We start from the raw sequence: 24,027 nt of genomic DNA on the forward strand, positions 1-24,027 counted from the left end.
TGTCAAACTCCAGCCCCCGCGGTGTCCTGCATGTTTTAGATGTGTCCTTGATCCAACACAGCTGATTTAAATGACCTCCTCAACATCTTAAAGTTCTCCAGAGGCCTGGTAATGAACTAATTATTTAATCCAGGTGTGTTGACCCAGGGTGAGATCTAAAACCTGCAGGACACTGGACCTCGAGGCCTGGAGTTCCCCACCCCTGATTTAAGTATTGCTGTGCACTATAGTGCTTGTGAGGGTGCTGGGAAGCACCTCCCTCACTAAGGTGAAACACACTCTTGCATTGTCTGACAGGAAGTTTTGATTTTGTTATGCTTTTGTTTTGAAGTCCACTAATCACTCGCTCTTTTGAAGTCAACTTCATGAAGGCTGGATTCATGAAGTGCAGACATGATTACAGCCTAATGATGTTCACCTGAAAGAAGTTCCCTAATTATCCACTGTTAGTGAGGTAAACCATCAGATGAGAGCTGAGGGTGGGAGTGGGCTGAATCTTCAGTTTGATTTGATTTAGTTAATTTGTATATTATTTAACTGGGGTTTGATTGTAGTCATATATATGTGAGGTGTGTTAAAATGACTGCAGTATATGTGTATGTTTATTTGTAGCTGGAGTGTGTCAGGGGAAATCTTTTAAATGTTATTGGTGGTGGTATGACCGGTGCCTATTTAAGGAGGGTTTGGGGGGAGGGGTTTTTTTGTGTTTAGATGTGTTGCTTGTGAGAGTGTAAAACCTCTGTACTTGTAAAAGAAATATAATCAAAGCTCTGAAAAATGTCTGAAGGGTTGCGTGGTTGATTTTTTTTCCCCCTATCTGGTCCCCTTCACATTACCTTACGACCGCTACAGTGCTTAACAGTGTTGGGAAGGTTGCTTCAAAATGTAGTCTATAATCTGTAGTAGAACACATTTTAAAAGTATGTATTCTGTAATGTATTTCATTAAGTTACTCAATGTGAGTAATGTATTCTGAATACTTTGGATTACTTAATATATTGTCATGCTTTTTACAACTACATGAATGCAGCAATCTTATCCTGCAAATTCTTGTTTGTTTTTCTCTACCAACTGGCTGTTAATTCAATTCAGTTTTATTTATACAGCGCCAAATCACAACAGCAGTCGCCTCAAGGCTCTTTGTGTTATTGTAGGGTCTACCTTACAATATACAGTGGAAAAACACAACAATCATATGACCCCCCTGTGAGGCAACAGTGGGAAGGAAAAACTCCCTTTTAACAGGAAGAAAGCTCCGGCAGAACCAGGCTCAGGGAGGGGCGGGGCCATCTGCCGTGAGAAAAGGAAGACCGGATAAAAGACGGAGCCACAACCCAAATCTCCCTGAATAGACAATATATTTACTGTAGAGAAGCAAAGACTTATTTTAACATAAGTTAATGTAAGATGTTAGCTTGTTGGCGAGTAGCCTTCAGTAATAGAAATAAATCACACAGCAATAGTACATCGAAGATACTTAAGTGGCACATAACCCAGGTAGCTACCACAACTAAAACAAGGTAGCTGCAGTAGGCTAACGTTAGTTTTTAAAATAGAACTTACTTCCAGATGTTTGTTTAGGTTGGAGTCTTTTGACGCTAAGAGCAGCTTGGTTGCTGACAAACAGAGTTTGCATTGCACGGTCAGATTTCATCCCTTTCTTCTTTAAATGTAAAGCGGTGTTGGAGTTTCCAATTAAGAAACGCATTCCTGCTCGTGCACTGCTGGCTCTGTTGTGCTGGCTCTGGGTCCATTGTGTAACTGACGCCACCAACATTAACAGGACGCTCACATCAGAGCCTCTTATTGCACGTTTTGTTTGGGTTTCCAGCAATGTGTGGAATTACCAAAATTAGAGAGGGGATAGCCGAACATATGAAACTGGAAAAGACCGCCGTGTAATCCATTTATTTCCACAAAGTAACTGTATTTTAATTAAGGAAGCACCTAATTAAAATAAAGTTACTCATATTTCGTATTTTAAATACGTAACGCTGGTCCACGTATTCCGTTATTGCCCAACACTGGTGCTAAACAGTCCCATTATTTTTATGTCAGTATCAAGTTTGACAAGAAAAAAGATGGATTTTACTGACATGATACTTTTTGAATGTAAATTTATTAAGATCTCAGGAAGTGGTAGAAGGTTATCTGCTATATTTACTACTACTTTAGTGCAAGTTTATACAGCTAAATGAATCACAATATATTTCACCTCACCTCGACTTACTTTTGAATAAAGTGTAATGCTTTATAGTAGCTTAAATAACCCAATAATTACAAGAAACTCCTCCTTTATTATCTTCAGTGTTAAGTGATACACTAATGCTTCAATAATCTTATTCTAATTATATAATGCACATTACACTGTGTCGTTCACCATTGATTTTATTGGCAACATTTTGTACATTTACTTGAGTAAAAGTTTAATTTGACTTCAGTTTGATTTACTTTTATATTCCATTTCTGCGATTGGCTGTGTGGCAACATTAGCCCTAAACCTCGACAGCATTCAGGACCAAAACACTGGAGAAGGAGGCATGATGGAGTCATGACAGCAGCCAGCATGACTAGTCATGTAACTAAGAGCTAAATCGTAATGTAACAATTTTGTTGCTACACTGTCTTGAAGTCATGCTTGGTTCACACTAACCTATAAGTAAGCAGGGCATGCTAAAAATTGAAGCTTGAAACAAAGAACTGTCCCGCTGAACTACTTTTATACAGAAACATTTTCACTTTAGGTCTCAAAATAATCTACAGTGAAGTTTTCTACAGGGGTCTTGTCTATTTCTTAATTATGGTGTTTTTGATTAACACAGGTCTATAAGTTTGTGTTATTTGGTCCTCATGCATCGCACTCAGATGCTCAGACTCTGAACTCTAGCTCACACAAAGTGGACTAATAGTTCCCGACCAGCTCAGAGGGTAACGCCATCAATCCTGGGAGTTGACATGTTTACTGGTTCCTTGTGTGTTATTGTTACTCCACTCACTTCAGACTTCCCACATCCGTTCTTCATGGGCTTTTAAAAAGATTTAAAATATATATGTATGAATGGGAGCGTGATTGGCGAGCTGTAATCTGATCTGGAAAGGGACTGAGATGATTAGATGTCTGCCCTCACATCCATCTATATTAAGATGGATTGGATATTTCCCCTGGCAGCTTTGGGAATCGTAACAGCCCATGTTAAACAGACAAGCACATATATCCTTATGGCTGAAAAATGGTTTATGGGTATTCAACTGTTCCAAGGAGGCTTGGTGTATTGGTTGGTGGTATGAGATACAGTCATGCCCCAGGGAAAATGGTGGTGAAAGGAAGTCTGGGAAAGCTCTGAGACTGGAAACTGTGACCTGACCTACTGTTCAGGAAGTGGTTTGGGAGCTTTTGTAGGTCATATGTTTGCTTGTTTTTAGCATGAGGGCTGTCACATCTTGGTGTGTGTAAAGAAACAGTCCAGCACAGTAATGTTTTCATTTCCACAGTCGGAGAAATTAGCTGACTGGCATTTAAAAAAGCAACATAAACTCCTGGCTGTTTCCATGAAACTGCTTTCAGATTCATCAGAGTACTTTAAAATGAGGCGAAGTCTCTCAAGTTAATAAAAAAGTGAATACATTTGTGTCAGCGCTGTAAGCATCAAGCTGCCACGCTGCTTTCTTCCCGTCTCCTCGAAACTGCTGTACGCCTTTCTCTCATCTGTCCTTCACTTTATGTTGACTTTAACCATTCTTAAATAATTTAGTTCCTGCAGAAGCTTTTCAGATTCTCAGAAGTAATCCTTGAACCAGGGGAAAAGGGATCTGCAAAGCTGCATGAATAAAACGTCTTCATTTCCTCAGTTTCCCTTAAACTGCTGAGAGGATTTGCACGAACCATAAATCGATAATTAAAGGAGAGAGTTGTGACCCGTAATTCTGTCAAACTCTCAGAAGTAAGTGGTTACGATATTGATTAGGGGGTGGGGCCAGCTACACAAAAAGTAATCCTCTGGTCATCTAAACTAGCAATGAATCCTACAATCTCAAAATTGTTGACAGAATCGGAACCAAATTGTCAGTTTTGTTTTACAGATTCCCGGTAAGTGTTACTATTTACAAGCTTTTGGGGAGCACATTATGTGTAAATTGCTGCTTCTTGTCTGCCAACAAAGCAGCAGAGCAGGGGCCATTTTTTCTAAACCAAATGCAATAAAACCCTAGAAATGTCTTGGTAATGATTCATCCCTTTTCTGTTCACATAAAACATAAAAGCAGCCAATGTACTACGGGTCTGATGACATCAATCTGCACAGGCAAATACTATAAACCAGATCCAACACTGAATTCTGTGTGAAATTGAATTGCTGCTGATTATTTTTATGAGTTTTATTTCTGGATACTTTTACCAATCACATTTCCCAATATATCTGAGCTCTCACGGGTATTATAGGAATAAAGTTAGCCGTGAAGTCATATTAATATCACTGCGCCGTCCAAGTATGTGCTAAACATTTTCCACCTGGTAGAAGGCAGCTGTATTTAACAACACATTACCCCCTCCGATCCCCCGAGCTACTGCTCTCTTTAGATAATCTTCAATAAATCAAGGGGAAAATTGTATCTACACGCAATATCTAATATCTGTAACTGAGATTTGCACTTTAGCTTTAGAAGCAGTTTAGCTCAGTTTGTATGCTGGTTTGTCATTTAGTAGCTTTCAATTACTCAATTGCTTTGTTTAGGTGCACCTTTATAGAAAGGAAAGGTTTTCTCCCATTAATCCTTTCAGACAAGCCATACTTGTTGAGTCTTTTTAGTTTTTTATCGTACTGTCATGAAATTTAACATTTAACATGCCGACTGAGACTTGTAGAGTCTGTAGCTCTTGGGTTTTTTTGTAATTTCCCTGATCATTGCACTGTCTGAGCACAGACATCATCCTGGTGAAATTGTTAAACTCTATTAATACCCACACTTTAACAGAGGTGTTCACACTGCTACTTACCTTCTTTGTTCCTAGAGAAGCAGCGTAGGTGCTTTACATAAGACTGAAAACAGCCTTGTGTAAACTTTATTGCTCATATCTGTATATATAGTATTTTAAGTTTTTTATTATTACATTTTAATTTTCTTGCTTCTATTATTGTTTTTTAGGCAGTTCCCATGTAACCGTTTCTCCTCCAGCCTTATCAGCACAGCTGGCTGTGTGACATGACCCGACGTGACACCAACACAATAGGTACAGGACTTGACTGCAGAGCCACAGCTCTGGGAGAGACAGTAAAGAGGTGTTTTTGTGGTTGAAAGGAACCAAAGAGCTGTGGGTGTTCGTCTGATGGTCATGAGGAATCAATAGAGATTGTTCAATGAGTAACACAACACTGGTTCAGAACAGGGGGCATGGGCGCCACTAATTGCTCTTGCTTTGTTTGCAATTAGTCCAACATTCTGCTGCTAATGTGATTAGGTCACTTCAGATAAAAGAAGCTTTTGGCAAACACCTACTACGGATGGTGTGTCTGACGTAAATCTGAAACCTCTGTCATCCATCAGCTCGCAGCTGCCCTATGAAGTCTGAGCTGAACAATTTGATAAGATCAGATCTGTTTTTTGTTACTTTGACTGTAGCTGCGGTCAGTTGTTGGGAAATGTCAAGTTGTGAAGAAACAGTTAGCAGCTGAAGACATTATAAGGCAATAGTTAATATAAAGAGAATTTTTCAACCAGCCACATGATGCAGGCGATGTGACACCAGAGAATAAACACCAGAGAAAATATAAAACAGCGGCTCCGCTCTGATCTACTTTCCATCGCTGCACGCAGTCTGTTTTATTTGTGGCTAAGGAACGATAATGTTGTAGCCAGTGACACTGACAAAAGTCAATGCAGGAGTTATAAACTGCTGTAGAATAAACACAATTTAAGCTGATTAATATTAGCTGATGCTAGCAAGCATATACTGCTTTTTAATTGTTTTATTACCTCTAAGACTTTACTGCTATTGCTAAACAGCAGCCTGTTTTTAATGCTTATTTATTTAGGGGTTTTTTTTGGCCCCAGATATGCTAAATGTGTAGCAGACAGCAACATTAGTTACCATTTATTTGAAGACCGATCTAGTCCAGTGTGCCTTTACCAAAGCAGACCAGGGCATTGCTTCTCATGGTCCTCGCGTCTTTTTCGTTATTTTGAATTCTCAGTTGATATAGTTGAGTCGAGTTGGTTGAGTTTTGGATTACAGTTTTGATGCCTTGGTCCAGTCATTGATGACTTTGTTCAGTTGTCCGAGGAGTAGGGATGGGTATCGTTTAGGTTTTATCCGATACCGGTGCCAAACCGGTACTTTTGAAACGGTGCCGGTGCTTAAACGGTGCTCAAACCGGTGCTTAAAGAATGGAGAACACAAAATTGGTCCAAAAACCTCTCATGTTTAACTGTTTTCCACTTTTTCTTTGGGCTACCTTTTTGGCCAGGGTGAAGGGACTATCTGCCATCAAACAAGAAGACAGCTGCATGTAACTACGACGGTGTTTGCTAGTTCACCTTACATGCATTAATGTAATAATGTGGTTAGCCTACTCAACGTTAATTACACACGAACAACATGAAGCTACTCACGCAGAGGAGAACGGCTGCTGCTGCCTTCATCATCCTCATCATTTCTGCTACGCTGACAGGGCTAGGGGCCAGGACTCTCTATTGGGGGGATGTTGCTAACTCCGGGTCCGATAACAGGCACCACACCCGCAGTAGATGTGCAGTGTGAGGTCTCGCAGCAAGCTATCAAACACGGCTTATTTCTCGGCTTTAAAAAAACCGCTATGCCTCGCCAGGTGTTTCATCAGATTTGAGGTGTTACCTCCTTTGACAGTATCACAGTATCAGCTTAAAGCACTTGTTGCAGGCTGCTGAGTTTGCATCTTTTGCTGAGAAGTACAGCCAGACTATTGACCGCTTCGCCTTGGGCATTTTTAATCTGTAGCTCTGCTCTAAAAGAACGTACGTACCTGGCCCCGCCTACTATCCTCGGAAACGTAAAATGATTGGCTAGAATTGGCTCAGGGGAAAAAAAAGCACCGAAATAAAGCACCGAAATGTGCGCTGCTTTTCGGTCTGGTTACTACCGTTTATGTCAGCACCGGTGCCATCATGGCACCGGACACCGGTACCCATCCCTACCGAGGAGTCTTATCTCCAACTGAACATATCTAAAACAAAAGATATGGTTATTGGTTTTAGGAAACAACAACATGGGCACGGTGTCACTTTAATTAAAGGTCAGAAAATAGAGCCAGTGCAATCACATACATATCTTAGGACCATAAGCAATAAAAACTTTGATCAGAATTGCTAATCAGTCTGTAAAAATGGTCGCCAGTGCCTTTACTGCCTCAGGAAACTTGCTTATTTCCACATTGGCCAAAAAATTCGAACTTTATTTTATCGTTCTTTTATTGAGTCTGTTTTATTTTTTTGTTTGGCGGCATGGTTTGGTCAGACCTCTGTCACAGAGAAAAACTCACTGAATCAGACAGTGAGATGGTCCAGTCGTCTGATAGGCGAGCCACGGTCGTATTTAGCCTCCCTGTATTCTAAAAAGGTACAGAGGATGGCTTTATCAATTCTTCAAAATGGTTCCCATCCTCAGCTTCCTCAGGACGGAGTTTTCTATTTCCAAGATGCAGGACAAAGCGTTATAAAAACAGCTTTGTCCCTGTTGCTGTCACTGAACTCAATAAGAATTGTTTCTGATTTGATTCAAAATGTTCAAGTACTACATATGTGTTATTGTAAGGGTTTCATTAGGTTTGTGTGTTTTTAAAGGGATGCCAAATGCTATCAGTTTTTCTGTAAAGCAAATTTACCTATGGGTATAAATAAAGTAACCTTAACCTTATTATACATTCAAATGTAATGTTGGGCTTAAATTTTATTGTATTACATCTGTATCTTGTTGAGTTTCAAATTCCTGTTAAGACTGCTTTACTCTTCTAGAGGTTTTCTTGGTCATTATTTGGCTTCAGTTCCTATTTTGAGTTAAACTTGCTTCCTGTTTTACTCTGATAGTTGTTTTTCTCTTGTCTTGTTTTGGATTTGCCGTAACATCTGTTTGATTCTCAGGTTGTTTTTTTAATTTCATTCTGTCTCTCCTTTAGCATCGCCTGGATATTACCAACCACCATATAAAAGAGAGATGTGTGTTCAGGGTGTTCCTGCTTATGCAAATAGTTATTTAAAAAAATAGTCAGCCACTCACTTTAGTTAAATGCGCATTCTGATTTGAAATTTGTGGCCGGAAGGTCATTATTCCTGCTGGACTGTTTCGGGGTTTTTTTAAATGCCAGTTTTTGACCACACCTTTCAAAACATAATAACACAGGCTGCTAAAAGCATAAATGTAAACTGTAATTCAGAGTCGCTACAAAATGTGTGGCTCCATTTTAGCCAAAGCAACGCCTCTATGAAACTGTAAAAAAAAAAAAAAGGAAAAGAAAAGATCAAACTAGAAAATGGTATCCACATAGGCAATATGTGATGAGCACAGAAAGGCTTTTTTTGTAAATGCCAGCGCTGTTATCAGCTTTCCTCTCCCTGCACACAGTCAGTAAATCACCTGTTTTTGTGTTCTGGTCAGCTTGGCGATACCTTGCACATTATTCCATTTGCAATCCTTTAGTGAATCTGGGCCACAATGTCCACTGATGCACATTAACAAAGGCTCCTCTCTGCCGTGTGTACCTTTCTTTCCCGTGGAAGTGAAAAGCAGGAGATAGAGTTACATCTAATGAGAAAAGGACTTCACACCCCATTGGTTTTTCTCGCCACCTGGAATCCAGGCCACCACCGCTAAAACCTCAGCAGCAAAATTAGGGTTGAACGGGAAAAGGAAAAGTGCTCCGAGAATAAATATGCACGTTCCTCTGCTTTGTCAACAGCAAATTGACAAATTACCTGCCACTGTTCTGTTTTCACTGCATTCAGGGGATAATTGAACGTTACATGACCCGGGCTCCCTTTGCCTAAAAACACATTGAATTTGTTAGCAAGGAAGGGAGGCTGTGATTTCCTGAGGAAGAAAATCAGCAAGACAGGAATGATGAACAGTGAAGTAAAAGACTCATTTGGATAATAAAATGGTAAAGCTTTGCAGTCTGCCTCATATGTGGAAGATACTGTCCTGAGCTCAAAGGCACTGGCTCACCTTCACTCCGTTTTTCATTATGGATTTTCTTCCTTTACTTGGTTAATTGAAAAGAAAAACAAAACCAGGCCTGTTTTTTCCAGTTCAAAGGAGGAACTGTTCCTTCATGATCTCTTTTCTATAAGCAGGAGCTCAGTAAGTTGACGTGATTACACAGATACCCACCTGGACTCATTAATTAGCTTCGAGTCACTGCCATTGGGATTGTCTGGTTTTCAAAAGTGTGAGGAGACTTGGGTGGCTTTAATTTTGCTTTAACATATTTTTTACTAAAAATTCATTTATAATATAAGTTCAAAAGCCACAATGTTTTATTTATACCACTGTGAAGAATGTTAAATGTTGATAAAAGAATAAAGTTACCCAACTACAGTCAATCATTTTACCTTCAAAAACATGTATAAATCAATCCGGCGAATGCAATGGTAGGTCAAAAAAAAGCTTAGAATGTCGATATTGAGCCAAAATACAAAACTCAGCTCATTTAAATGGTCCAGCTTTAGTTGAATGAAGTAAATAGATTTACAGTCTTCCTGTGGAACGTCTTTGAACTTTACGAAGTGTGATTGTGACTCAGGAGGAAGAGCCGGTCATCTACCAGTTGGGAGGTTGGTGGTTCGAACTGGGTGCCAAAGTATCCTTGTGTGAGTTAATTGGTTTGTGAATGTTAGATAGAACTTAAATGTAGGGGAAGACTGGTGCTTGTATGATTGTGTCCATGTATTTATACAGAAGGCTTATACAAAGTGCTCAAGTAGTAAAGCGCTACGTGAGAACCGGTCCATTTACATGGTGAACTTGAATCTCAAGCCACCTGCTATTTCATATATACTTTACTAGGAAAATGTGAAATACCTGTACCAATTTATTTATCTAGAAATGGTCAGGTTCAAGGACTGGATGGAAAATGAGTGAAAAAGCAACCAATGTCCAAATAAAAACTAAAAGTCATAACTTTACACTGAGCACTTTACACAAATCAACCTCAATTATCAAAGTAAACAGAAAATAACAAAAAGGCAAGACTAACACTAAGACATGAAGGCTCATATTAACCACAATAAAAGAGCACAGAAGGCACTGGAACACAAATGAGACAGAGGGAGGCAAAGACAGTGAAACACAACATTAGAAGCAAAAGAAAGAACCCACAAACTCACAAAAGGAACCAAAATTCAGCAAATACTGAACGAAACCCTTGGACCGTGACAGAGATGCCCACCTCCTACGACTGAATCCATATTTCGCTGACAAGAGTGGTTTCAATCATTTCATTTCACTCTGAGTGAAAATGAATGAGCTCATAGCCACCACATTTATTTTCTCTGCTAATCTCTTTACATAGAGTAAACTGATATAGCAGATCTCTTTTTCAGTGACATCACCCCTACCCATCAACTGAACTAAAAGGAGAAATGTTGCAGCATTCAGCTAACTGAATACATTTTACGCCAGTATTTACAGGTAATTTTACTCTGAGAAAGAGGGTTTGGTGTTTGGCTGTGCCTGATAAACAGGGAAGGGCCGTCTAATTCAGCCTGCATAAATGACACTTCTGTGCGGCAGATTGCTTGTTGATGGTAAACCATTAAGACAGTGAGTCACTGGCTCACTGGGGATGTTTTTTAAAGGAAGGCTGATGCTGTCAAAGGCAGGCCAACAATCCTGTGTCAGAGAAGAAGATGATCTTGATAAAACCTGAGAGCTGATGTTTCAAGGTTGTTTGAACTCAGTCTTAATGAGCTGGAAGTGTTCCAATGGGTATTAGCATTTAGATGAAAAGTGTGTTAAAGTAGTTTGGATCTTATGGACTGTCGGTGTGTTAGGTGATTTTTTTTGAGAATACATATTAGTGGATGTGCATATTAGGGCTATAGATTGAGCTTGAGCTTCACTATTATAAACAAATGGTCATCAATTTTTAGTTAATTTCATCTAGTAAAAAGTGTATTTATGACTCAGTATGCGGTCTATTTAAAAAAAAAAAAAAAAGAAAACTATTTACTCAAATACTTAAAATCAAACTGCCACCCTGCTGTGTGTCTCATGTGCTGATTTCATATGCTGAACACATTTGTCCTGTGGTTCTTTGCAGCTCTGGTGGTGAGATTTCTGACCAGACGCTTCATCTGGGAGTATGACCCCACACTTGGTAAGACAGCCCAGTATCTGTTTGCAAAAAAATGTATCCCCTGCCACTGATACTCCCGTTACTGCCATCTCCTGTATCTGCAGTAATGGTACACTGTCAATTTTATGGTTTTATATGAAGTTCTTATAATACATATAGTCCTTAGCTAAGTTGATTATTTAAAGCTATCCCCAGGTGTAAAACAACACACAGCAGATTCCACTAATTTTACAAAACCTAAGCCAGTTACTCAGTAGCCTGTAGAACCACCTTTAGCGACAATAACTTGAAGTAATGGTTTCCTGTATGACTTTGTCATACAAGTGTTGCTTCATTTCATTTAAGTTTGTGAGCATTCTTTTGTGCACAGCTGTCTTAAGGTCCCAGCACAGCAATTCAGTCAGTTCGAGGTCTGGTCTTTGACTGGACCATTGCAACACCTTGATTCTTTTCATTTTTCTGCCTTGCTACCTCTAATGTTAAATCTTCCGTAACTAGCCTAGCATTACATTCAGCTTTCAGCTTTGTGCCCCCTTTCTGTAAGTTTAGCCAAAAATTTTAAAGCAGGAGAAACATCTCGTTCAGCCATTTTCCTGCATCAACTTTTCTAAAGATGACAAAATGAAAATTTGTTTGCTTTTGGCACAGCTAGCGTAATGGCTTTCCCCAGCTAGCTAAGCTAGCTGCTGCTGCTCGTTGTAGTTTTCATAGTTAGCATAGATATATATTAGTGCTGTCAGCGTTAATCTCATTAAAATGACGTGATTTAACGCGGATTGCTCCGTCCGTGGGACTGCACGGCATCAACGCATTAGCGCGGTTAGCTTGTTAATGCATTAGCGCCATCCAGCCCCACGCACGGGGCAATCTGTGTTAACTCACTAACGGAGATTTGCCGCGTTAATGCGTTTATGCCGTTAACGTTATTTTAACGAGATTAACGCTAACAGCACTAATGTGTGTGTATATATATATATATATATATATATATATATATATATATATATATATATGTATATCTCCTCATCTAACAGGAAAAAGAGGAAATGGAAATTCTAGGTCCAGGAGTTATATCATGGGCACTATCATGGCCAGTACAGAGCTAACATCTGCACAAATGTTTATCTGATGAAAACAGAATAAAAGCAATAATTGATTCATTAAAAATTCTGGGATAAAGTGCTGAAACTGCTACAACTCGGCGTAATGTGAAATTGTTGGGGGGGTTTTCTCTTATCAGTGCATAATATAGAACTGGCCTTTTCATACTCTGGTTGAACCAATTCCCTACATTGTAATTATGGGGCACAAAGTGTCTCCTCTATAATGTGCTTTTCATTTCCTGGCTGGCGGGTCAGCGCCTCTGGACTGTTCACATGGTGCTCCTTCAATAGCCAGCCTGTTCTTGACGATACATGGTGCAGCACAATGCAATCACCAACATAAAGCACACCGCACTCAGGAGCATAATTAATCCATTTTCATATAATAACATAATGATCACAGTCATTATGTCCTCTGTGTGACATCTCAACATATGCCTGTGAGACTGCTGAGATATTTTCAGGTGCTAGACCAACAAAGAGGAAACACTTTAACTAAAGCGATATGATTCTGGATTTCTTTTACATTTAGCATACGTGGCATTTAGGATCATACTCAGGTTTGACCCATCCACATCTTATTACTTTTTTACAGTATAATGTATTGCCACTGTGCCAGCTTCATATTACACGTCTACTGTTTAAACTCCAAGTAGGGAATGTGGTAGAAATCAGGAAAAGAGCAATAACTGCTTCCTTGGTTACAACAAGAGGTTACGTCACAACCCCTTGAGGTCTGTAATGGAAATAACAGCACCGCTGGAGGGTGTCTGTGACCAATCAGACTGCCTGGATGAAATTACCCACAAAGTGCTCAAAACATCATTAAACCACTATTATGAGCAGATCGCACAGGTAGGGGGTTTGCATGCTGGAGAATTACTGCCACAATGTGGGCTGCACTCCATCTATCTCAATATACCTTCCAGTAGCTATTGCTCACCATTCATCTCCATTTATTATCTACCTGTTTATCTGGATCAGGTTTACAAACAAGCTCAGATCTTATTCCCTGCAGTGAATTGTCCCTTTTCAGCCTAGATGTACGAAACAGCCCAAGCAGAGCTATCTTGTGCGTCTTCAAAGGCAGATTGTGTTTCAGAGGTCATGTAGATTTACTGTGACTGCAAAAAATTCAGGCTTAGCAAAGACATTTTTTGCAGGATAGTGCATATACACTGTGTATAAAGGATGTATGTTGCTGTTGTGACATCATACACTAGTTACTACTTTGTGAATTAGTGGTTAAAAGCCTCAACTTGACAAATGTGTCTCTCCCATCATGCTGTTTTGAAGCCAGGTTTAAGGAATGACTGGTTGAATTGGGCTAAGAAACTGAGGATCATATATGGAGTTCACTTGCCTGTTACAATGTTGCCACACCTTTAAATCATTCCACAATGAATGGGAATTCACTAGAATTCCCGTAAATTCACCAACTTGATCTCAAACTAGTGATTGAAATCCTAACTTCTAATGGGAAATGTTAGCGTTGAGGTTAGCGTTGTGCAAGCGGATTGCAAATAGCTTTCCAATCAAGGAGTGTTTTTTTTGTTTGTTTGTTTTTTTGCTTGTGCTTGTGTACCTACACACGCACAAGTTTGCGCTTGAGTGTTTTTGCTGTTGTTGTCTTTGTGTTGGATATGATGTGATGTGACAGGGGAAGCATACATCTGACTGTGAAACTGCACGCTCATTGGCTAAAATAAAGAGAAAAGGCTAATTTTATGAATTAATACTTTTTCAGCTCTTAACTTATTCCATTAGCCCATCGTCTGTCTCAGCGTGCTTGTAGTGAAAAATAAACTGTTAGTTCAAATTTCACAGAGTCTAACTGAGCTCTGCTGGCCATTAGAAAGAAAGCACTTTTTGCATTTACTGCATTTTTTAGCTTTTACATATAAAAGCCTGCACATCCAAAGAATCTAATCTCTTTTTTTGCCCTATTTCATCTCTAGTTAAGGCACCAATCATTGAAGAATTGTCTCTATCCTAATTAAAAGATTGACAAACATGGTTAAAAAAAAACGTGCTGATCTCTGTATGTTTAAATTCTCGGCTGGTAGCAACACACTGTGAGTTTGCAGAAACATTACATGGCTGTCATTCCCAGCAGCACTATGGGAACCAGCAACACTTCAGAATGCACATGGCCACAATATTGCAAAAGTTATTTCTGTCTCTGCACACCGTCTGGTTACAGATTCTAATCTCCTTTGGCTCACAGAAATTAATTGTGTGCTACCGCGACTGTGGTTTGGCATCACAACAGCAGCTCTGCTTTATATTATATCACACGGTGCAGAGCATGAGCAAGCAAAAAAGGCATTTTCTCTGGTTTGTTGGAGCAGTTTATGGAAGCGCACACTGACAGAGTTCATCAACAAACTGGATGGTTTTCAGTGTTGACACTGAGACTTTTTTCCTGCCTAATCCCAAAACAGCGGCAGTCAGTGTTTTTAGATTATGATAGCAGAACTGTTTGCCGCCAGGAGAACTGTCGTTTTTGTTTCTTCCCAAGACCCTTACAAAGGATGGTGAGCCTGCTTAAATCATACCACCAGCACTGCCTCCTGCCAGTGCCTTTATCAACAGATACACTGGGGTGTGGACGTGGACAGATTGGGAGCTGACAGGGAGCTGGCTCCTGAAATATGCTGTCCCACGAGGCACAGCGTGACTCTGGTTCTCCTTAGGGATGCTCCTTGTGAATGCAGCCAAACAGCTGCGTCAGTTGCTTCCTCCTCTGGCTCCCTGTGACATTTCATTTACATCACACATGCAATTTATCCCCCCCGGAGAGGTGAGTGCACCTGGCACACAGCAGAGGGGGCCTTGCAGGACCTGTCATTTTAAACTCTCTTGTGAGATAGAATCTGAACATCAGTCTGACAGGTCCTCTCCATTGTTTGTTGGCTTTTTTTAAAGTAATAAGACTTAAAATTTTTTAGTCATAGAATACAAAATTTGAAATACAGCACTTAATTCGAAAGTGATATTTTAAAACTTATCTTCACAAGATTTTCTTTTAATACTCTGAAAGTTCTTTTCATTGGTATCAAATGTGCGGTGCTTTAAGTTCATAGAGAACGGCCTTATGTAGTTAAAACCAAAACATAAATAAATCAAACACCTTAACCCTTTCAATGGGCCCCTTTTGGTGTGTTTTTGACAGACTTTCAGTGCAGTTGTATAGCTCACTCCCTGAAATCGCACTTCTGACACCGACATGTTGCCAAATTTTGAAACTTAACTTTCATTTTGTGGAAGTGGCTGGACTTCCAGGGTATGTTGGCTGGTGAGTGAAGGGTGTGTTTCTTACTTTTTTAAATGCATTGTATACTTGGACACAATGGCAATAGAAGCAGTAGATTTCTGCTTTAATAGTCTGAATTCACAGTGTACAGTGAAAGAGGAAAAAAAAAACTGACTAAAACTGTGCTCCTGGTTGTGATCCTGACCTGACATGGTCCCTAAGGACCTGGGAAGTTTGAGGACTGTAGTGAAATTAAAGCCGGCACAGAGCTCCAGGAGTAATCTAAAAATAACTGCCCTGCTGAAAGCAGTCCAGGAATGCACACGAAGATGATCTTGAATGAGAGACTGGACAGATTTTTTTATGTTTATGGGCCGATTCCCAGAACTTTTACAACTATCATGTCAGAAGAATCAGTAAATATATAAACAGAAGCACAATCTGACTTTGTACTGTTACAAGTTTAGCTTGTTTGAAGTTCATGCCTTCCAGTGTGGGCGCAGCTTTCGTTCCTGTGTGTCACGTTAGCGTGTTCCTCGTGTTTGTCTAGTCTGAAAGGTTCAAACACTCAGTTTTTACTCAGTAATAAAACTCTGCAATAGCTTAAACACTATGCACACTGCATTTTTATGACATTTGGGAGCAACAAACAAAATAACATTTGTCAAATTATGTCTAAAGATGAACTTCATAGTCTTTGTGACTGGCACATGGAGTACTCGCTCATTTTAAACACTGGGACAAATGAGTCAGGAATCCTGGACCTCTGTGTACATGATAGCAGAGGTGCATTCTGGTAAGAGATTTATTGTGGAAATCACTGTGAGAGTGGCCCTGCACAATTAGAATGCTTGAAGAAAGCATCGGTTTAAGCCCTGTCATGGAAAATGTCATGCGATGGAAAATCCCGGCAGTTTGCCTTCACAAAGAAGGTTTCAGGGAGCCTCGATGCTGCCTGTGAGGTGTTTACAGATGGGATTTTATGACAGCGAAGGGGGGACGGGCAGATAATCTGCTCTCTGACTGAGGTCAAATGAAAGGTCATAGTCACGGTTCACACCTGTGCCAGCAATACAGAGCTCTCATCCTGTTTTTCAAATCACTGAGAGGCGAAGCTCAGACTTTTTTCAGGTCATTGCAAAAGTCAAACTTCACCCTGCAACCAGGAGGGTCTGACCTCATGCTGGGAAAAATTTGTCCCCAAAATGTAAGGAAAAGATTTAGAAGAAGAGAAAGAATGTCCTCTCTTCAAGCTACTAAGCATCTGTCTGAACCAGGCAAAAAGCAGTTGTTTTGACCTAAAAATCACGCTCTCCTATCTCAGGCATGAAAATGTTTAATACATGGTTCCTCAAAAACAAATGTGGTGCCAATGACAACTAGCTAATGTCTCTAAGGAGAAGCTGTAAACCCAAATACCTTTGATCTGACTGTGTCAAACAGGGAGGAGTGTTTGCTGATGGTAAAAGCCAGGCAGGCAGTGCAGAGGGTCAAAGTGTAAAGAGGTTTATGACCTGAAAGGACTAGAACTAGAAAATGACCCCATGGTAACTAATAATCAACCCACTGTTGGAAATAACCAGGTTCAGAACAATGATGTCAGGCTTGGATTAGCAGATGAGCTTGCAGTCATTTTAGAGTTTTTAAGGGTGGAAATTCAGTTTAATTCAATTGTATTTATATAGCATAACACAACAGCAGTTGCCACGAGGTGCTTTACTTTTTTATTTTATTTTTTAGCAAAAAACATAAGCTCAATCCTTTCTGGCTCCTTAATCGCCAGAAAGGATTGAGCTTAGGCGGCTAATATGTATTTAGATGTAAATGTGTTAATAATGTCAGTTTAATAAAATATCTCCCTCTGCTGTTGCTGCAGCTTACTGCAACTTCTACACGTGTGTACAAAATATGCACAGAGTACCGGTGTCTATTACATGCAACTTTGCACCTTAACTAGATGCTTTTGGTAGCCATCAACAAGCTTCACATCATTAAAGATGCATGGCTTACAATCATTCCACCCTCCGGGAAAAAACAGTCCCAAAAAAGGATTAAAAGCCTAAAATTCCCATGACAGTTATCATGCACATGAAGAGTGTATGTAAACATCTGATCACAATCATATATTACTAGCTGGCTAGTACCATATAATCACATTTGTCATTCTGACTGGCTTTTTGTGATGCCCACACTTCTAAAACATTTGCAGTGAAGTCTAAGCAGCTTGAAAAGAAAAGCGTCTGGACTTCTTTAAGTTGCTTAAAGACGTTTCACCTCTCATCCGAGAAGCTTCTTCAGTTCTAGGGTCAAATGTGGAGAGTCCCAGATTTAAGCCCTGTGGGAGTGTCCCCCCCCAAGAGGGTCATGGACCCTCTATTGATCCTCTACCTAATCACACGAGCCAAGGTGTGAGAACAGGTGTAGGTCACAATCAGCCAAGGTTCCGGGTGAGCTCATTGTGAAGCCTAGCCCCACCCTATCATGTGATTTCCTGAGGTCAAAAGGCCCAGGATGTGAGTGGGCGTTAAGGCATCTAGGAAGGGATCTCAAAACTGGATTATAGATGGCAGACAGTTGGTGTCGTAAACCCCGCCTCTGTTCAAAGATGGTCGTTCCCAGTGGACATAGATGGCTTCTTTCACTCCTCTTTCAAACCATCTGTCCAAAATCTGAACATTTTGGCTGAGAACCTTCACAGACATTTGCAGTAAATGTTTTTTTTTTTGTCACATTATGTTTTATAATTTGCATAAGAGTTTGGAGCCGTCACTTTGAAAGGCATCTGCTATGTGTTTCTGATGTGTCGCGTGTTGTTTTAAGCAGGCTACAGTGATGCTGTAAGCTGCGTCAGTCCTGCAAGTTTCGTGAAACTTCTTACCAGCAGCCCTGTCACCAACATGTTTTAGATAAAATTACAGCTTAGATAAGATGCAGGGGTTTAGTGTGAGTAAGCTTCTTGCAAACAGTAATCATCACTTTTATGTGTCATCGTCTGAATATTCAAAAGAATAGTAGGTGGAATTATAATCACCACTGAAAAGAGTATTGTAAACACACTGAAAATCTGCCCGCCCTCACAGTGATATTGATTTGTTAACTCACAAAGAATACATAATGATGAGTTCCACTCCCATGTTAGGAAGTGTCACTATTTGCCAGTAATGACTCACTTTAGTTCTTTTTTCTGAATGCTGCATAACATATTTCCTCACACTTTTTGCCTTGCAGAATCAACATATCGTCATCAAGCCAATATTGACGATGAGGCTGTCACCATGGAGATTCTGGACACTGCAGGCCAGGTGAGACAATTTGTCAGGTAACTTTTTTCAGTAGTTTATCTCCTATGCTGCTGTTTTTGATTACACGGGGTAGTCTGATTTGATGGCATTTTTCAGATGTTTGCACAGTTGCAGAGGCCCAGAAACCAGTTGGCAACCTCTTGGCAACTTCTGGTCACAAGGGAAAACTATTCCTCAAGTGGTTGTTAAGTGGTTTCTGGAGGTTGCTGGCTGTCGCAGGGTGTAATCAGTAGCCAAGAGGGTGCTAGACCAGTTATTGCCTTGGTCGCTAGCAGTCACCTGTAGTTTGTTTGGAAGACACCAAATGCTCTTGAAACACTCCGCAACTAAGTATGAACCGGAAACACGGAAGGTACACCTCCAAAGTAAAAGTTTTGCCTTATCGTTGAAACCAACAACTTTCAAAAGATGTAACTTTGGAGAAGTGTTTGCAACTTCAAGAAACCAGTCATGGAATACACATTTTTCTCTGAGTGTGACAGGTGTTTGACTCTGGCTTTAGCAACTGATTTCAACCTCTTGAAATCACTTACCTATTGGTTGGGCAATACACATTTGTTTCTTAGTGACAGATGGTTGCTGGGAGTCTCCAACCAGTCTCTAGGCCTTTGAGACTGTGACAAAGCCTTTTTAACAAAACAAGCATTTATCCACTTTATGAATCATCCTCAGTCCTTATGCCAACTAACCAAGTGTCTGTAAAAAAAAAAAAGAAGAAATAACAGTCTTTCTGCATCATTCATTTTTACAGTTATGTTTCTTTATGCCAAAAGTAGGTTTACAGTCTATGTGGACTGAAAGTGTTTGTCAAGTGTTTTTCAACTCTGAACTGTACTTTAATTAAAGATGAATGTGAATGTGACTGAAATAGAGGGAAAAGACATCATTCAGTTAGCTTGTCCTCTGATTATTCAGGTGTTTTATTCAGAGATATTCAACACTGGTTTGAAGAATTGTTTGGCTGGATGTGAGAGTGGATGGCACTTAAAGATGGTAATTTCCTGGAGGATAATAGAAGTATTGGCAGGTTCTGACCATGAGCGAGAGCTTGCGTAAGTTCTTGGGCTGAAGATAAATATGCTGCATTGCTGCGTAGGTGTTCTGCTGGCGGCTGATTTCCCCTGCGACACTTTAGCCAAGCCATCTCTCTCTCTTGCTCTCATTACAATGTAGTCTATTTTCAGCTGGCATTAGGATGAGATCTGAATGTTTCCAGACACGACTGCAGTGAATGTCAGGCCTCTCACGGCTATGATTGTATCAAAGCATTGTGCTAACTCTCGTGATTTGTGGAGGTGGAGTCTTCCTTGATGGCTCATAACTTACAAGTTCAGAAGGCGGCCAGGTTCACAAACGTCAAACTCTCATCTGTCCTCTGGAGAAGGAATGCAGTATTTTCAAGTCCTTTTCTGGCATCTGGTACAAGAAAATTACATAATTAAAAAACTTCCTTCCAACAAAATCATTACTTATTGTTTAAAATGGGTTAGAAATAACTTATTATTATTATTATTTATTTAGCATATTTGGATGTATAATTATACGCGTGTACATTTTTATATATATATATATATAATATAAAAAGAACATTACAGAAACATCTGTTGCTTGCACTCTGATAGATTTTCTGTTTGCTGCTCACCATCTTTGCTATGGTCTGTACAAATAACACTTGCATTGTGAATAAGATTTCAAGTTGAGTATTAAAGGGAAATATATGTATATATATAAATTTGTTTATCAAAAGTCCTTTAAAAATGTTTTAAAAGACAAATAAACAACCAAACAATGGAAGCAAATCTTAAATTCCAAATCCAATAAATATGCCTTTTAAAAAGGAATATTAATCGAATATGTCTAATGTTTTCACCGTACTGTATCAGATATATGTTGTTTGTATATTATACACATGCAAAACATTTTTTTCATATTTAGGTTAAAGGTTCATAATATTCTATTTTTGAAAACTGTGGCCACTATTTGATAAAGGGTTCAGCTTCCTCTGTTGGTAACTATGAGATCAGAGCCTTTGGGCCTCCATCCAGCCCAAGCAGGCCTTGTGTGCTCGGTCCTGGACGATTCTGCCTCCACGTGATCAAATTAAGAGCACATGCTCGAGTGTTTGCATTCCACAGATGGCTGCAGAATTTAATTTATGGCTTAAGAGGGTGTGGCAGAGCGCAAAGATAATGTTAGGAACTAAACAACATGATTCTTAGATCAGAAAGAACTACACATCTTTTTATGTTTAAACACAAAAAGACCTAAAAATGTATATGCATATTAAAGACGCTGACTGCAGCCTGTTCTGGGCCTCTTTAAAAAATCTTTGAGTCAAAAATATTAAATGAAAAGTTTTCTTGGTGGGAAAATTAGAGAGAAATTACATTATAAACATAAATCCACAAACAGGAAAATGCTAGTATGACTTTAACAGCTTCACTGGACCCAAAGGTAAAGGCAGCACATTCTCCAGCTGCTCTGTCTGTTATTTTTACCTGAGATTTTCCTTGGTTGGTGTTTTATGATAATTTTACAGTAAAAAAAGAGAAAAAAATCCAGTTGTTTAGCTTAATTTAGATTAGGTTAGCTTGAGACTGACTGGAAACAAGGAACTGCTTCATGGATTTGTTCAAAGGACTCAGAAAAGTCTCTACAGACTTAAAACTTTACAACTAAACTAGATATAGATCATCATTACATCATCATTTTATTTAAAAACATTTGTGGGAAAATTGGTCATAATAAAAAATTTAATTTTTTTTTTTACTTTTAGGCAGTAATGGGCTGTCTTTTTATGAAACCACATGTCTGTTTCAGCTCTTTGAGCTCTTCTCTTCTAACTGTAGCATTTTTTAAGATGTCAAACTATCCAGTTGAGCGTCTGTAAAACTCTGAATTATCAGCTTCAGCACCATATGTCTTGTCTTCTTCTCAGGAGGACATCCAGCAGAGGGAGGGTCACATGCGTTGGGGTGACGGCTTCGTCCTTGTGTATGACATCACGGATCGGGGAAGCTTTGAGGAGGTGGGGCCGCTCCGAAGCCTCCTAGAGGAGGTGAAGAAACCAAAGAACGTTCCTCTGGTTCTGGTGGGCAACAAGTCTGACCTGGACCACGTCCGGCAGGTCGGCACAGAGGAAGGAGAGCGGCTGGCAGCCGAAATGGCGTGTGCCTTCTACGAATGCTCTGCCTGTGCCGACGAGGGCGGCGCCGTGGCCGAGGCGTTCCACGAGCTCTGCAGAGAGGTGAGACGCCGCAAGGCTGTTCAGGGAAAAGCCAGACGCCGCAGCTCCACCACTCATGTCAAACAGGCCATCAACAAGATGCTGACCAAGATCAGCAGCTAGGGAAGAGCCAAGCTACCGCCTGACGACAGGAACAAAAGTTGCTTTTCTCGCTGAAATGTTTTGGACCATCAGTGGACGATGACTGATTTAAGTGTGAAATGTGTTCTTCTGTTATTCTTTAATCGTTATCCGATGAAAAAAATCCAAGTGCACTGTCTTTTCAGGCTGTAAGAGACAGCTAATGACACTTGGCTTGGGAGCCATAAAAGATGATTTCTCATTAAAAAAAAATTGAAGTGCTTTTGGATTGAGATGACAGACATTGATGAGTCATGTCGACTAGAAGATCACAAAGGATCAGGAACATGGCAAGGTTCTTGATTTTTTTTTTCTTTTATTCTTTCATCAAACAAACTGACATATTAAACAAACCAGAGGGTATCCAGAAAATGATGCATGCAAGCTGTCCTATTTAACATGCAGGGATTCCAAAACTTTGACATTGCACAGTAAGATTTAGTGTTTCCTGTTTCTATCTCATGTGTAGGGGGCTGTTGTGCTATTCTGTCAGCAGCGGTCAAAGAACTTTGGAGCAGAGAACTCCTTTTAGATAAATGTAGATCTACTGTGTTTCACTCATTTCGGTTCCAGACAGATCTACAAAGCTGTCAGTCTCTGTCTTGCAATCAATCCTTATGATCAAGTCTACTGTGTTCCTTTGACATTAGCTGTCAGGGTGTGTGTGTTTGCATTTTTCCCTCAAGGAACCCAAAGCACCGCAGGTTTGGAACGTCTTAAAGCTGATATGCATACAATATCTGTTGTTTTCTCTAAATCAGGGGTGTCCAACTCCAGGCCTCGAGGGCCGGTGTCCTGCAGGTTTTAGATCTCACCCTGGCTCAACTCACCTGAATCAAATGATTAGTTCATTACCAGGTGTCTGGAGAACTTCAAGACATGTTGAGGAGGTAATTTAGGCATTTAAATCAGCTGTGTTGGATCAAGGACACATCTAAACCCTGCAGGACACCGGCCCTCGAGGCCTGGAGTTGGACACCCCTGGTCTAAACAAAAGTAAGCAACATCACATTCTTGGGATGTTCTTCACGGCGATAATGTTAATACTGTAAACTTCAGCATGTTCGACAGAATATATAGCCTTAAGCACTGCTGTGTCTTAGGTGTGTACAGAACCAAGAGTCATCTATAATAGAATAGACTGTAATTGTAGAAATGTGATATCTATGTGAACTTCTCTGATCAAACTAATCAGCTGTGCACTTATAATAAAAGACTGATATATCACACCAGTTTTTCCTGTTGGTCATAATTGATGCAACTGTGATCAGTGGCTGCAGAACATTCAACAGAAGCACTTAAACAGAGCACAAAGTTTCAAATAATCATCACTGCGATTGGTACAGATGCTTCCAAGCAGATCATTAAAAGTCAGGATGCAGACGATCAAATGTCACATTTACATATTAGTCTCCAAACACAAAATGCTCCTTTTATTTGTTCAAATTATGAAATATTCAAATGATGAAAGCCTGTATCAGCTGCGATCAAAGGGGATGGAGACATTGCTGATAGTTGACATTCGTGAAAAACTCATGATAAAGTTGTGGCAGCTCAGTGACTTGATGTTTTATTGTAGAAAACTTACATTTGTGTCTATTTGGATTTTTTTTTCATCATTATCTTACAGCTAAATTAAAAATTGCTAACATTTTGTGCGTGTCTCTCTGTGTGTAAA

General features: G+C 39.8%; 1 protein-coding gene across 4 annotated transcripts in view; it reads left to right on the top strand.

Annotated features, from left to right (window-relative positions):
- rerg (RAS-like, estrogen-regulated, growth inhibitor) overlaps positions 1-23,216 on the top strand; it is a 49,660-nt gene extending 26,444 nt beyond the window's left edge. For all 4 annotated transcript variants that reach the window (XM_031743484.2, XM_031743485.2, XM_039600620.1 and 1 more), the window contains exons 3-5: positions 11,286-11,342; positions 18,909-18,982; positions 21,921-23,216. In XM_031743484.2, the coding sequence (XP_031599344.1) occupies positions 11,286-11,342; positions 18,909-18,982; positions 21,921-22,331 (542 nt within the window). In that variant the 3' untranslated portion in view covers positions 22,332-23,216. The remainder of the gene's footprint in view (positions 1-11,285; positions 11,343-18,908; positions 18,983-21,920) is intronic.
- Positions 23,217-24,027: the final 811 nt, after the last annotated feature.

The sequence above is a fragment of the Oreochromis aureus genome, linkage group 17 (genome assembly GCF_013358895.1).
Source record: "Oreochromis aureus strain Israel breed Guangdong linkage group 17, ZZ_aureus, whole genome shotgun sequence".
NCBI classification, from domain to species: Eukaryota; Metazoa; Chordata; class Actinopteri; order Cichliformes; family Cichlidae; genus Oreochromis; species Oreochromis aureus.